The sequence below is a fragment of the Neophocaena asiaeorientalis genome, unplaced genomic scaffold (assembly GCF_003031525.2).
Source record: "Neophocaena asiaeorientalis asiaeorientalis breed wild unplaced genomic scaffold, Neophocaena_asiaeorientalis_V1.1 scaffold135, whole genome shotgun sequence".
Taxonomy (NCBI): Eukaryota; Metazoa; Chordata; class Mammalia; order Artiodactyla; family Phocoenidae; genus Neophocaena; species Neophocaena asiaeorientalis.
Window position 1 is genome coordinate 2,026,616 of NW_020175190.1, and position 16,295 is coordinate 2,042,910.

At 32.7% G+C, this 16,295-nt stretch overlaps 1 protein-coding gene across 3 annotated transcripts in view; it reads right to left on the bottom strand.

Moving 5' to 3' along the window:
- Positions 1 to 16,295, bottom strand: part of EFCAB7 (EF-hand calcium binding domain 7) — a 50,535-nt gene that overhangs the window by 26,292 nt on the left and 7,948 nt on the right. For 2 of the 3 annotated variants that reach the window (XM_024764748.1, XM_024764747.1), the window contains exons 3-7: positions 14,193 to 14,404; positions 13,482 to 13,568; positions 12,711 to 12,906; positions 12,167 to 12,288; positions 1,775 to 1,916 (exon numbers count right to left, since the gene is read on the bottom strand). In XM_024764748.1, coding sequence (XP_024620516.1) covers positions 1,775 to 1,916; positions 12,167 to 12,288; positions 12,711 to 12,906; positions 13,482 to 13,568; positions 14,193 to 14,404 — 759 coding nt within the window. The remainder of the gene's footprint in view (positions 1 to 1,774; positions 1,917 to 12,166; positions 12,289 to 12,710; positions 12,907 to 13,481; positions 13,569 to 14,192; positions 14,405 to 16,295) is intronic. The other variant, XM_024764749.1, reaches the window with a different exon arrangement.

The window sequence follows — 16,295 nt, forward strand, 5'->3', positions numbered from 1 at the left end:
CATATTCCCTCGTATTCACAATGCCCCTTTTCCTCTACGTTTTTCCCATAGCACTTATCACCTTCTAACACACAATGTCATTTACTATTTATTATGGGTTTTTTGTTTGTTTGTTTGTTTTGTTTCTTTGCGGTAGGTGGGCCTCTCACTGTTGTGGCCTCTCCCGTTGCGGAGCACAGGCTCCGGACACACAGGCTCAGCGGCCATGGCTCACGGTCCTAGCCACTCCGCGGCATGTGGGATCTTCCCGGACCGGGGCACGAACCCGTGTCCCCTGCATTAGCAGGCAGACTCTCAACCACTGCGTCACCAGGGAATCCCCTACTATTTATTATGTTTATTATTTATTGTTTATTTCCTCCACTAGAATGTAAGTTCATAAGGGCAGGGATTTTGTATTTTTTTTTTTTTTGGATTTTGTATTTTTTGTACTCTGATGTATCTGTATCTTAAGCACCTAAAATGATACTTGGTTTATAAGGTCTTCAATAAATATTTGATAAATAAATGAAAAAAAAATCTTCTTCATAAGAATACAGAGAATAAACAACTACATTGAATTTGCAGACCTATCTTGATACTTTTATCTGAAAAATGACTATTGTAATTGTCATTTAGAAGTATCAATTACCAGGGCTTCCCTGGTGGTGCAGTGGTTAAGAATCCACCTGCCAATGCAGGGGACATGGGTTTGAGCTCTGGTCCGGGAAGATCCCACATGCAGCAGAGCGATTAAGCCTGCGTGCCACAACTACTGAGTCTGCGCTCTAGAGCCCATGAGCCACAACTACTGAGCCCGCGTGCCATATCTACTGAAGCCCGCGCACCTAGAGCCCGTGCTCGGCAACAAGAGAAGCCACCGCAATGAGAAGTCCACGCACCTCAACGAAGAGTAGCTCCCGCTCGCCACAACTAGAGAAAGCCTGCGTGCAGCAACAAAGACCCAATGCAGCCAAAAATAAATAAATAAATTTATTAAAAAATTAAAATAAAAAAAATTAAAAGTATCATTTACGAAATGTTGTAAGTGTCCTACAATATATACAGTGAAAAGTTTCAGAATCTCTACTTTAGGAGGGAAAAGTAATGTAAGTGGGGAAGAATCCTCTAGTAAGTAGATGTTTATATGTAAACATAATAAAAGAAAAATAAAGATTGACACTTAGAACAATAACATTAAAAGGATATCTAGGGAAAGCACCCATATAGCCATTTTTCACTAATTAAAAATTATGTAATAACCACTGTAGACACTAGGAAATTATTAATTTTTATCTAGCATTGATGTATAGAAAAAGAATATTACCAGGGATATGAAAATTATTAATAAGGATTGTCTAAGTCATATGACATGGCACTTTGAAGGTATTCAAAAATACCTGTAGTTCATATTTGTCCCAAATTATGCTCCTATAGAAGTTGTCTCATGCATATTAATTTAAAAAATTGATAAATGGATAAAGCTAAGGACTTATTAGCAGATAAAAAGTTAATTCTATGTCAAAAGGAAACCAGGTAACATTTTGTTCTCATTTTTAAATAAATTAAAACAAAAATACTTTAAACATGTCCAAAACAATTTACTTTCTTTGCATAATATGACAACCCAGTCGATGTACAAACGACTTTCTTTAAGTGTATTGCAATATGTAACCACATGTTTCTTAGGCAGATCATTTTCTTCACTAACTAGAACCATCAAATACTTACATAAGTATTTTCAAAGTGGGCATAAATTGATATTTTTTTAAAAATACAGAAAATTTAAACTTGCCTTCAGCTTGACTCAGGTTTAATGGCTTAATTGTTAGATAAACCAGGGATCTCTGAGCTATTTGCATCCTATATTGATGACTAATGATTTCACCATCTTCTTCTAAGAAAAAGCAACCTTTTGATTGTACACAACGCCACTCCTGAAATGAAGGAAAACTTTTTTCAAACAATATTTATTACAAGTTTCCAGCATGAAGAGCAATGAGAAAAAACCTAGGGAACATATAAAAGAAATGTCAACTAGAGCCAGTGCCCTCCAGGAATTTGCAACATCATTAAGAGGCAGCATTTAGATAACAAAAAGTTAGGAAAAGATATAATGGAGAGGAGAAATATGAAAAATACAGTTAATGAGAGCTGGAAAAGTACTGAAACAAAGTAATAAATGAACATGCTGCTGCAATAATCAGGGTGAGATTAGTGCTTAGAGCATACTAAGAATGAAGAAGTAAGGATTGTTAAAACTGATATGTTGAAAGAAAAAGTGAAAGGACTTTATATTTAAAAGATAAAGTATAATAAACCAGAATAATTGCTTCAAGTCTAGGTAACTAAAAGACTGAATTCATTTCACAGCTATAGCAAAATGCTGATAAATACCAGTTTTGAGAAAGACCTCTCTATAAAATTAGCTCTACTACCTCTTGGTCTCAAATTCCTTCTCCTAGTTCCAAACAAACATGCTTACATGTGATCTCATAACTAGAACTTCATAACAGGTTTTACTTGAAGATGGCACTTTCTGCAGAAAGTAAAGGATTCTTTGTTGAAGGTATGAGAAATTGTTCCATTACCATAGATGTGAGCAAAAATGCTTTCCACTTTATCATTAGTAGGCTTGCCTACCTATAAGACATATTTCTGTTCCACTCCTAATGGCTTCCAAAAATAGAATATTAATGAGGTTTTGAAGTGACTATATAAAGGATGATTTTGAAAAATTATCTGTTAGTATATTTAAATAATAAGCTCAAGGCTTTAATAATATTAAGATAACAACTGAAAAGGCATGCATTAGCTATGTAACAATAATATCAAAAATATTATTAATCCTGGGACTTCCCTGGTGGCACAGTGATTAAGACTCCACTCTCCCAATGCAGGGTGCCTAGGTTCAATCCCTGGCCAGGGAACTGGATCCCACATGCATGCTGCAACTAAGAGTTCATGTGCCACAACTAAGGAGCCCATGTGCCGCAACTAAGGAGCCAGTGAGCTGCAACTAAGGAGCCAGTGAGCTGCAACTAAAAGGAGCCAACCTGCTGCAACTAAGACCTGGCACAACCAAATAAATAAATATTTTTTAAAAAAATATTATTAATCCATTTTAGAAGGATTTACTATGGCACTGAAGAGTCAAGAACAAACATTATTTACATTGATATTGATATCTTACTCACATTTTTAAAGGCTAAACTATCTTAACATATACTTACACACCACTTTTCTACTATGTAAATTATAATTACATTTATATTTTATATTATTTTACTGGTACCAAAAAAAATTTTAAATTAGAAATTTAAAAATAAGGAAAAAAAGTCCCCATAGTTCTACCACCCTAGTTTGATTCTTATGTAATCATTCCTAATACTGACTTTATATAAAAACCTATTTTTTACATTCTAATTAATATTATTTTATGTCCTGCCTTTTTCATTTAATGTTATATCTGAAACATTGTGCTATTGAAAAGGAACAAAGTTGAAGAACTCACATTTCCTGATTTTACTACAAAGCTACATTAATCAACACAGTATGATACTGGCATAAAGACAAACATATAGACCAATGGAACAGAAAAGATAAACCAGAAATAAACTCTCACAAATATGGTCAAATGATTTTCAACAAGGGTGCCAATGCAATTCAAATTTCAACAAACGGGGCTGAGAAAACTGGATATCCCTGTGTAAAATAATCACTTTGAACCCTTACCTTATACCATAAACTAAAATTAACACAAAATGGATCTAAGACTTAAATGTAAGTACTAAAATTACAAAACTCTGAGAAGAAAACATAGGGCGAAAGCTTCATGACATTAGATTTGGCAATGATTTCTTGGATATGACACTCCAAAAGCATAGGCAACAACAAACATATATAGATAAACTGAATTCATCAAAATTAAAAAACCTGGGCTTCCCTGGTGTCACAGTCATTGAGAGTCTGCCTGCCGATGCAGGGGACACGAGTTCGTGCCCCGGTCTGGGAAGATCCCACATGCCGCGGAGCAGCTAGGCCCATGAGCCATGGCCACTGAGCCTGCGCGTCCAGAGCCTGTGCTCCGCAACGGGAGAGGCCACAACAGTGAAAGGCCCACATAGCGCAAAAAAAAAAAAAAAATTAAAAACCCTTTGTGCATCAAAGGACACTATCAACACAGTGAAAAGGCAACACACATAGTGGGAGAAAATATCTGCAAATCATATATCTGAAATGGAGTATTATCCAGATTATACTAAAAACTCCTACAACTCAACAACAAGAAACCAAAAAAAAGAAACCAACTAAAAAATGGCCATAGGGCTTGAACAGATATTTCTCCGAAGAAGATACATAGATGGCCAATAAGCATATGAAAAGATGCTCAGCATTATCATTAGAGAAATGCAAATCAGAACCACAATGAGTTACCACCTCATACCCACTAGGATGGCTAATAAAAAAAAAAAACAGACAATAACAAGTGCTGACAAGGACGTGGAGAAATTGGAACACTTGTGCATTGCTCATAGGAATGTAAAGTGAAGAAGCCACTGTGGAAAAGGTTTGACAGTTCCTCCCCAAAAATTAAACATAGAATTACCATATGATCTAGCAATTCTACTTCTGGGTACATATCCAAAAGAACTGAAAGCAAAGACTCAAATATATAAAATGTCCATTGACGAATGGATAAACAAAATATGGTATATACCTACAATGGGATATCATTCAGCTTTAAAAAGGAATGAAATTCTGACACATGGGTGAACCTTGAGGACATATGCTAAGTGAAGTATGCCAAAACAAAAGCAAAAGGACAAATATTGTATGCTTTCACTGATATGAGGTAGCTAGGATGGTTAAATTCAGAGACAGAAAGTAGAACGTCATTTGCCAGGAGCTGAGGGCAGGAGGAAATGAGGAGTTATTGTTTAATGGGTACAGTTTCAAGTGGAGGTGATGAAAAAGTTCTGGAGATGGATGGTGGTAGTGGTCTTACAACAACACAAATGTATTTAAGGCCACAGATTCATACATTTAAAAATGGTTAAAATGGTAATTTTTATGTTCTGTGTATTTTAGCACGATAAAAAAAAAATTTTGCTAAGCAATATTCAAATTTTCAATTTAACTGGTTCTTTTATTACCCATTGAGTTTATATACCATTACTTAACTATTTCTAAAGTGTTGGACATGTAGGTTATCAGTATAGATAATGCTAAAATGAATACTATTTTGTCTAAATGCTTTTCTTCTGATGCATATCCTTTGGAAGAATTTCTAAGCAAGAAGTATGTGGGGACTTCCCTGGTGGTGCAGTGGTTGGGAATCCGCCTGCCAATGCAGGGGACACGGGTTCAAGCCCTGATCCGGGAAGATCCCACATGCCGTGGAGCAGCTAAGCCCGTGTGCCACAACTACTGAGCCTGCGCTCTGGAGCCCACGAGCCACAGCTGCTGAGCCCATGTGCCACAACTACTGAGGCCCACATGCCTAGAGCCTGTGCTCCGCAACAGGAGAGACCAGCGCAATGAGAGGCCTGTGCACCCCAGGGAAAAGTAGCCCCCACTCACCACAACTAGAGGAAGTCCGTGTGCAGCAACAAAGACCCAACACAGCCAAAAATAAATAAAATAAAAATAAACAAACTTTTTAAAAAGTATGTGTATTTTTAAGGCTAATGACATATGTTCATACCGCTTTATAAAAGTGATGCAACTTTACAGTTGTGATAATTTGATAATTTGTTATTACCATAACTTGGTCAGTAGTGTTACCATTAAAAAATTCGTTAGTGGTTGGGGATGCTTTCTTAAGCTAGGTGTGAGTACATAAAATATTCATTATAGCATTACATATATTTTTGTATATGGTATTGTTAATGATTTTTTACAATAATTTATATTAACGTAATAAAATATAATAAATTAAAATGGTATTGTAATGATTTTTGCATTAATTTCCCTAATTACTAGCAAGGTTGAACATTTCCCCATGTGTTTATAATTTTGTCTCCTTCTGTGTGAACTGCCTATTTATCCCTTATCGTCATAGATCTATTGTGGACTTGGTATTTTTCTTACATATTTTAATAAGTTATTTTGATTATTTTAGGTATTAATCACCTTTGTAAACTTTGATGCATGTATTTTCTCTATTTCCTTTAATTTTAGCTTTGGTTATTTTTCAATTATGTAATTTTCCATTTTTATATTCATCTTTTCTTTGGAGATTTCTTCTTAAACTGAATTTTAAGAAATTATCATTATTGCTAAACTATTACTCAAGCTTTTAGTCAGTCATTAGTCACATGCACTGTCACACCTTTGGGGTATAAAAGATATGTGTACTGGGCTTCCCTGGTGGCGCAGTGGTTGAGAGTCCGCCTGCCGATGCAGGGGACACGAGTTCGTGCCCCGGTCTGGGAAGATCCCACATGCCGCGGAGCAGCTGGGCCCGTGAGCCATGGCCGCTGAGCCTGCGCATCCGGAGCCTGTGCTCCGCAACGGGAGAGGCCACAACAGTGAGAGGCCCACGTACCGCAAAAAAAAAAAAAGATATGTGTACTTTTAATTCTGAGAAATTAAAACGTGACCTTAAATTATTGGAATTCATCTTCACAAGTATACTGCCCATGACAGAAACAAGTCATTATACATGATATTTCAACAACATCCCTATAAGACAATATGGGGTAGATATAAATTAGTCATTTTAATAAACAGACAAATTGAGATACCCATAGATTATATGGGTTCACAGTTATACAAGGAGTTTGTAGAAATATTAGGTGTAGAGTCTAAGACTTCTGGATCAAAGCTTTACCATTAAATCATGTTTCTAAAAGAAAATATACTCAAGGTACTAAATTCAAAATTTTTATAACACAATGAAGTTCAAAGTTGGGCTTGAGTCAAAAGTTCAACTGTTAATGATGAGTAAGAGTATGTACAGACTTTCATTTAGCCTCCCTGTAAATCTCTTGGATGGGAATGTATTATTGACTAACAATAGATGCTGACATTATTTCAAAGCCAATTGTCCTGAACATAATCAACATGACCTTGGACGATGATGACTGCCACAGATAAGAAAGGAAAGATACAATCATATGGAATTTTGAGACAGTTTGAACTAAGATTCTGACATCAAATGGAAAACACTTAAACTGTTTTCCTTTCAATCAATTTTTTAAAAATAATTATTTATTTGGTTGCACCAGGTCTCAGTTGCAGCAGGCAGGCTCCTTAGTTGCAGCACGCATGGAATTTAATCTAATATAACTTATGAATATATTTTTTACATTTACCCAACTGGAATGGTAAAGGATACTAGTTTAGAATTACAGAATATTAAAGGTAGAAGTCTAAAAAGCAATTCAGTCAGACTTCTCTTTTGACTGATGAAACTCTGAAAAATAAAATGATATGCTTAATTCTCGTTGCAATCAATTCTCGTTGATTGCAGAACCAGACCTGAACCTAAGTATCCTTATTTTCTCTCCAAACTACCAGCTATATTCAAAAATCTTTTTTTTCCCCACATTTAAATATCTGCCATGATTTTTCTAAAGCTAATATTTTTTAAACTTCATGTTTATAAAATTATCATAAGTATGATAACTCATTATCATTCAGAATTATACATATACTGAAGTATTAAGATAAACATAATTATTTGGTTTTCTTACTAAAAAAATGTAGATTTCAGTAGCTAAAAGATTTCTTAAATTTGTATTGGAACCATGGGTATAGCAGCCTCCTACTCTCCAGTTAAAAAATGTTTAAATGAAACTAAAAAACAATGTACTTTGCCTGGTACACATAGTGAAAAGTACTTGTGGCATCTGGGAAACTCAAAAATGGAAGAGTTTCTCCATGTGCTTATGGTATCTCTGGCTGATAGGAGATGCTTTATAAAATTTAGCTGGGGAGCGAATTAAGTATTTTTATTAGACGTCTTTCTTAAGTTCCAATTTTAGAAAAGGTACAGGTAGAAGGGAATTTACAAGTGTCTTTGAAAGACAATCACTCTGAATACAACACATGGTTAATAAGGCTGGAAAATGGTAAGAAAACAGCTATTATTAAATAGAAGAAAGCCTATATATTATATATATCAACCAAACTTCAATGTGATAATCAGTTTACTTTGAATATTAAATAACACCACTAGGAGAATTTGTAGCTCTCTTGTTTGAAAGGAAGAATTCAAATTCTTAAGATCTGTCAGAGTTATTAAACACACAATGCTTATTCAACCCCAAATTTACTTTAAAACAAATAGACTTACAATCACACAGAGCTTTTTCTCTAGGACCTAGACTAAAATGTTATGAATTAAAAGGAAAAAAGTACTGACAAATTGGCTGGCTCATTCAAATAAATCAACTTGAAAGGATTATAGATTAAGTTGACAGTTTGAGTATTATGAGAAAAATGGAAGAAGGTTGAGTTTTTAAAAAATTCTGAGAATGATAGAGTAAGAAATTCCATGTATGATATAATTTTTGACAATATAAAGCAGAAATAAAATAGTAGCTTGTAATTCTTATATAGGGCATAAGGTGGTGCTATATTCTACCAATTCAAGTAAATTCATATAAAAGGAAAAAGAACTGTTAATTCATTTGTCATATACAAATATTATTTATTTTCATTCACAATGCATAAGGAAATGCTTAAAAGCATAAATTAAAAATAGTAAAGTTGAAAATTCTAGCTCTCAAAACCTAAATATATCAGTAAAGTTACATTTTTCTTGGAACACTGTAGAGAACATGATTTGTTTGACACACAATTCTGTATTATTAAAGTTTTAGGTGAGGTAGAATTATTAAGCAGTAGATCTGCCATAGACTCAGTCAAAGGAGGAACTTCTATGTCATCATTATCATCATCATCATCACGTTGTTTTCTATAAAGATACCGTACGTCACACTATAAGAAGGCTATTTACTTTTTGTTAAGTAGGTAAACAGACTGCTATTGAACTTTTTGCTATTAAAGAATTTTAAACTGTACATACTTAAAAACTGTACATACTTAAAAACAGGAGGTTAAATAGATGATTTATAAGGGGAAAATTTGATATAGATTGCTCACCTAACTGACAAGTTGAATTGATCATCATTTTGAAAATGAGAGACTTTTATAAGAAAATTACTCTTTGGAGCCTTCACAAAAATTAAGTTAGACAACCATCTCAAGTCTAAAATGTTTATATTTGTATTGTTTTACATATATAGACATATATAACCTACATGTTACACAACATATTCACATACAACACATATGTTGTATTATATATATGTTACACAACACATATATATGTAAAATATATGTAGACATAGTCTAACTAGGAATCTGGATATAGTATTGCAACTCTGGAGCTTACAACTCATGGCTTTCTCTAATTTTAGTCATGACTGGCAACTGAAGCTATATTTCTCTCAAAGAAAAATTTCTGACACTCCTTGTACATTATGAAACCTAAGTAAATGGAGAGAATTCAGGATTAAAAAAAGAATAGTGATACAGTACCTACATATGGTATACAGAAAGTAACACATGTATAGTCCCTGTGAAGGTCGTACTTTCCTCCCATAATTCAGGTCTTTTACCATTTGTGTAGATTTATGATTTAAAATCTGGCTTATGTGTACCCCATTACAATAATTTTCTAATTTCTGAAAAGACCTTTCTTTTCTGTCCCAATTCCATACTTCTCCACTCCACATAAAACTGAGGTACCCAAACTTGTTTAAAATAGATTTAAAGTATTTGAAGAAAATTAATTTCATAATTCTTTTAGTAACTTATTCTATCAATCTCAATTAAAACAAATTATACAATAATTGTATTCCTAACCAAGTACTTCTTAGAGTTGTTGTGAAACTTAAGAAATATATAAAATTTAAGAAAATTTTAAAAATAACTTCAAGGTAAAATGCAAACAAAGAACTGAATTCTGCTGAATAGCAAAAGGATCACACATTTTTTAAAAAAATCATTTCAGCTCATCTAAGAAATATCAGTGAGTACAAACAGTGGGCAATATCAAGATCAGAAAAAGGACATAAAGTCAGGTAAGTAATATGAAAGCTATGAAGTATTTCTAAAAGACATTAAATTTTATATGAAAGTCACAGAATTTATGAGTTGACAGTAAACCATCTTCTTTTAATCATTAAATTCTCCTACTATCTTTTACCTAATTCCTAATTATCATCAGTACCTTTCCTTGCTCTTGATGTCTTAGATGCAAAACTTTAGTCTTTTGTTATACAATCACTATGGCCTACAGATTAATTTTGGTGTTGTCTATTAGAGTTGTCCCTTCCTTACTATGTTCAGGTACTACCCTTGGTCTAGCTGTACTTACTTTGTATCTGGGTAACTCTATCAGCCTCTCTACAGTCTCCCTAATTTGAAGTCTCCATATACAATATACAACAGTGTAATAACTTTTCTTAAACTATACTTTCATCATGCTATTCCCACACAAAGACCTACAGTAATTTCTTATTTCCATAATAATATTAATAACAATATTATTTATTAAAGTAAAACTATGTCCCTGGCATTGTGCTAAATTATTTATATATGTTAGATGATTTAAATCTTTCAAAAACACACTAAATATAATTATTCCCAATTTATAGATAAGGAAACTAAAACTCAGAGGGGCTGTTGACTAACTTACCAAAGGTCACACAGTTATTAAGTGATAAAGCTAAAAGTTAAACACAGGTCTGTCTATTCAAAGGTTTTAATCAGCACCTTAGAACAGTGCTTTGCACAAAGTAGTCATTCAATAAATATTTGTTGGTGTGGGAATTCCCTGGTGGTCCAGTGGTTAGGACTTCATGTTTTCACTGCTGAGGGCCCGAGTTCAATCCCTGGTCGGGGAACTAAGATCCCACAAGCCACACTGCTTGGTGGGGCCTAAATAAATATTTGTTGAATAAATGAAATGCTATACTAACTTCGTATATTGTTAATAATGAAATGAAAATTTTTATTTTTTTAATTCAGGGCCCATTACACTAAGCAAAATAGCTCGCATATGTTACCTTTTCAATGAATACTTGTTGAGCTGAACTAAATTAAAGGAAGTGTATTGGTATGTACCCAATTAATAAGAGCATGAAACAGAGAAAAAGTTTTATTATGGCTTTAATATAACCCATATTAATATTCATTTATATTTTATAAAATTATATTTATTTACACTTTTGAATCAGGTAAGCAACAATTATTTAAGTTGATTTTATTACTTAGCATTTAATTTAGTTGCAAAATACAGAAAGTTTTCACTGGTGGAAAATAATATTGTTGGAACACTAAATATTGTGTGTGAACATGTTGGACATGCACACCAAATTGCTTAGGGTGTATAGATTCCTAAACAGTCTGAACAAAATTCCTTGGAGATAATGTTTTAAAATTTTAATATAGAACAAATGTCACTGTCTAGCAATTTAAAGATATAAGGCACTTCAGAGTTCAATATCAAATACAGAGTTGTTATTTGAAACAAAAATGTAGCTCTTGAGAAAAATCAGTTCAGTTTTCTAACAGCAGTTATAGTATGTGGTCATAACCATTTTTCCCCCTTTTACAGAGGTCCCTAGGTACACATTTTTAATGTATCCTAGCAGTTTCCAGTTAATGTTTTATATGTCTGTAGCTATTATTTTCTGTTGAAAGAAAACTAGTAAAGGTTGAGTCTAGAAAGGGAAAACAAAGGAAGAAGATCAATATTAACACTCTACAAATATTGACTTAGCAAAGTGACTTTGTTGTCTTTCTCTCAAAGGAACTGATATTGAATGAATGATTTATTTATAAGAAACACCTATGAGAAGTATTTGTTAAACAAAACCAAAAAATTGCTCGGCAAAGTACATAATTGCAAAATCTATTCATCAAGTTCAAAAACTGAAGAGTCATCATTTTTAAACTGAAGACCATTTAATAATATTCTTATCCATCATTTTCACTTTAAATTTACTAAAACTGGCTTATAGGTAGAAATGCTACAATCCACAAAAAACCTCAAAGAATTATTTCATAAACTTTACTTGTTCTCTGTAAACACCAAAACGTTATTAATAAACTTAATGTCAAATTTGTTTTCAGAAAAAGTCATACCTATTCATTTAAAATACTATACCTTTATTGAGTTTGGCAGAGTTAACTTTGAGTTTTGGTTACTATTAGCGCCCATGGTAATTGTGAAAGAAACAGATGTTCTGAACTCTCTAGTTGTTGTCAGTAAAGAACTCCTCGTGTCTCCTGTAACAAGTAATAGTTATTCAGTCTCACATTATGAAAAGCTGTCAATAAGAAGTCTGTTTCTAAACACAGTGTAGTATGAAAGGACTATGTATTAATTTCATTCTCTTTGTTCTTCCTATTGAAATAAACTCAAAAGCTTTATATTTATCAGACTTTTAATGGCTCCTAATTTCTGATCTACTAATAAGATTCTTTATTTCAATCTGTCATCTTTTAGCCTGAAATTTTAGTTTTAATAAAATATAATGAACAAAGCCAAGTCAAGTTCCATAATAAAATTTTACTTCAATAGATTTTTATAGCTAAGTGAGTCTAGAAACAGTAGCTAACAAAAGTTTGTTTTATCACTGATAAGCTAAGATGGAAAGAAAAATTTATCTGAATATGATCCTTAATTCTTGAACAAGAAAAGTAAATACCTTTATTTGAGAATGATTCCTGATCAGTTTTTCTTATGATTCTGGGTGATGGTTTTGGTACTGGTGATGGGTCCCTTTCAGGGGACCCTTCCATATGGCTTCCAAACTGTTGACGCCTCAGTTTACTGTCAACCTCCAATTTTTCTAGCGTAGTTTTGAGACATTGTTCATTGGTTGTCATATATAATTTACAAAACTACAGGAAACAAGTACTCCAGTGGGTAAAACATTCAATCATACATTTGGGAGGAGAAAGAAAATGCACATTAGTAGGCAAGGGATAGACTGATAGATGAAATATATTTCCTATTGAACTAGGTTACTCATTTTATTTTCTTGAATCAGATTGACCACCCTCAAGAGACCTAGTGAAATGCAGCCATGATTCAATAAGGAGACCATACCCTGAGTGAAAATAAAATGTTACACAAAGAAAGGTGATTTATTATTATTTTTTTACAAGACGTGCAGACTTGCGTTTGTTCTAAATAATTTTTATGATTCTTCCACTCCAGAAGAGGCATATTCAAAGAAGAGTGTGTGTGTGCGTGTGTGTGTGTGTGTGTGTGTGTGAGCACATGCATGTATTTTAACTTGGTTACATTATTTTTCAGGTAGTCATTCAGATTACAATTGTGGGACTGGAGAGATTAAATTTCAAGTACAATTAGTACAGAATATATATCATTGTCAATATTTAAAAGATATGTGCCTTTAAAAATACTTCTCCTATACAGTAATACTTCTCCTATACAGTATGAGCTTATGTACCTTGATGTAGTCAAATTTGCCATCAGCATTTACGTCAGCCAAATTTATTATGGCATTTACCTCTTCTCGAGTCATTTTCTCACCTCTCTGGAAAAAAAAGATTTATTTTAAAGCAACATGCCTATCACTTTGTTTTGCATGGGGAGAGTGGAAATTAATTTTAATCTTTTCTACAAGTAAATTTGAATATACGATTTCATTAAAAATCTCAGAATGAGTATTATGTCAAGCAAAAATGAACCTATTATATGAAATAAAATTTCACAATTAAATTGTATAAAAGTGCGCTGAATTTCAGTTTACTAAATTTCAACAATATATATCATAGATTCAGTAATAACTACTATTAAATTCAGAGTAACAATACTTTCTCATGCTGTACCAAGAAACAGAATGGTTTCTGAATCTCATTTATACTTTAGTTCTCTTTTACTTATCACATATGAACCTATCACTGATTTACAAAGAGTTCTGGCAGGAAAGAATTGCAAAGGAGCACAAGAGGATTACAACACAGGCTCAATTTTATACTTTATAAAGTACTTTCATCCAGAAGTACTTCATCCTTAAGTACTTTACAAACAACGTATATGTGATTCATTTCACCTGCCAGTGAAATAGTTATTTCTGATGTGGACTTCGGTAGCCAAAGCTAGATTCCAAGTTGTTCTGCAAAACATGCATATTACAAAACTGTTTCACAGATCTTACCTTTGTTAGAAGTTTATAAAGATCAGTGTGTAAAATAGAGCCATCATCATTTACATCTAATTGCTTAAATGATTTTAGTAATTCTGCTTTTGAAGTAGGTTTTTCCTTTCTTAAAATTAAACAAAAATCATCAAAATTCAGTTTGGCAGTTTGAGGAGTCCAATACTTAGTAATAGTCTTTTGGGATGGATTTCTTCCTGCATGCTGAAGAGCTGTCCAATAAAACAAGTATTATTTGTTACAGTAACATTTGGAATTGGTATTTAAGTGCATTTTAAAAAAATCATTATATACTACAATATTATACAAAAGTACACACATACCAATACATTACCTTTGATGTTGATAATCTAGTGCTAACAATGTATGCCTAACTTTCAAAAATGACAATATACATATATGTTACCAGCTAAAGATTCTCAAATATATTAAAATGCCAGAATTAAATAGATTTTTCCTATTCTGATAGTTGGTTCTCAACTTACATAGTTTAATTAACTGACAATATCTGAGTTACTTCATAAGAGTGCCTGGAGAAAAAAAAAAGATCTAATAACAACCATTCACTTAATTGTTTTGAGGACATAGGAATAAAAAAAAGCATAAATTATTACTTTTTCTGGCTCAACAAATAACTTAATGAAATGAGTAAATCATTAGTTTGAGAATATTGCTGACAACAAGTCATGATATCTAAAATGTTCATCACTGCCAGCTATTAGTTTCAAGAACATGAATCATGTCCCAAATGTCAAATACATGCACAAAATGTATCCTACTTGCAGTTACAGCCTACTAAAAATCAAGAATGTCAACAAACTTTGAGAGAACTCTATTATAAAGATGCTATGGTCAAATTACTTTTCATTTTTAACCAGAACATTTAAAAATAGCCCTATAACCAGTTATTCATAAAACATTCCTATTTTAAAAGCTGTGCCCTTTTTAGAAGCAAAGAATTAAAATGTGAGAAAGGCTTTGTATATTTGCAGGTCATATCACACTAAAATATAATGGTTTTAAACAATTGTAGATATTTTGTACAGTTGAATAGGAGTAACTTGGTAATTTGCAAACAGACTAATCTCTTCATATTAAGGCTTTAATATCTTAACACTATCTAAAATGATCCAATAGTAAGTTTCCTAAGACCACAGACAAAATTAACAGAATTTTAAAAAGTATAACTGTCCTGAATTATACTACAAACTTCTATTATAAAACTTTATATTGGATATTTCCAACTATCTTAGGTGAGATTTCACAAGATCTATGCATTGTCAATCACCATTAAAAATTGATAATCTAGATATTCTACAATTTAATGTAATAAGGAATAATATATAAAAACCAATTTAACTAAAGAAATATCCTCAAGGAAATAGAAACCAGATCAAGGCAATAAAATGCAGACATTTGTGAGTCTATTATATTGAACATTCATTGTACACAAGAATAATATGAGGTGATTTTTTATTTTTAAAGATATAAGCTTCTTGGTTCCTAAGAACTTTTATAATCTAAATAGTAAGTCCACACCTTAAGTGTAAAGTTGCTACTTGTGGTCAAGATTTATGGTTAATAACATATTAGAAGTTAATGGACTAAGATAAATGTTCCCATCTTCCACATTATGCCAGTGCATTGTACCTAGATAACATAAACTTTGGCAAAGAAACAGAAACAAGATCATCAACTAGAGGTGACTCTCAGAGTTACCAGAAGTTACAGCTATAGCAATTGCCATCTTCTATTCACCTAGAAAGCCTTTGTGGAAATTTGTAACAGTGGAGATAACATGGTTTTTAAAATTTCCACACGTTTATTTTGGACGTAGACAAAAGCCCTAATTACCATGTTGCCCAGGAATAAAAGATAAGTACTCTGCCTAGTGTATAAGTGGACAATTCCTTAATTCATCTACCAAGATAATCACAAAAAGGGCATATGTGTTTTAGGATTCCATCCCCAGTCAGCCTCCTCCCTTTAAAATCTGGGAATACAAGTAGGACCTAAATGAAGTTGTGATTTAAAGTCAAAAGTCCATGTGAAAAAAATGGTATTTTCTGTCCAGCTCTGGAAAAATAGATGTGTAACTCTTTC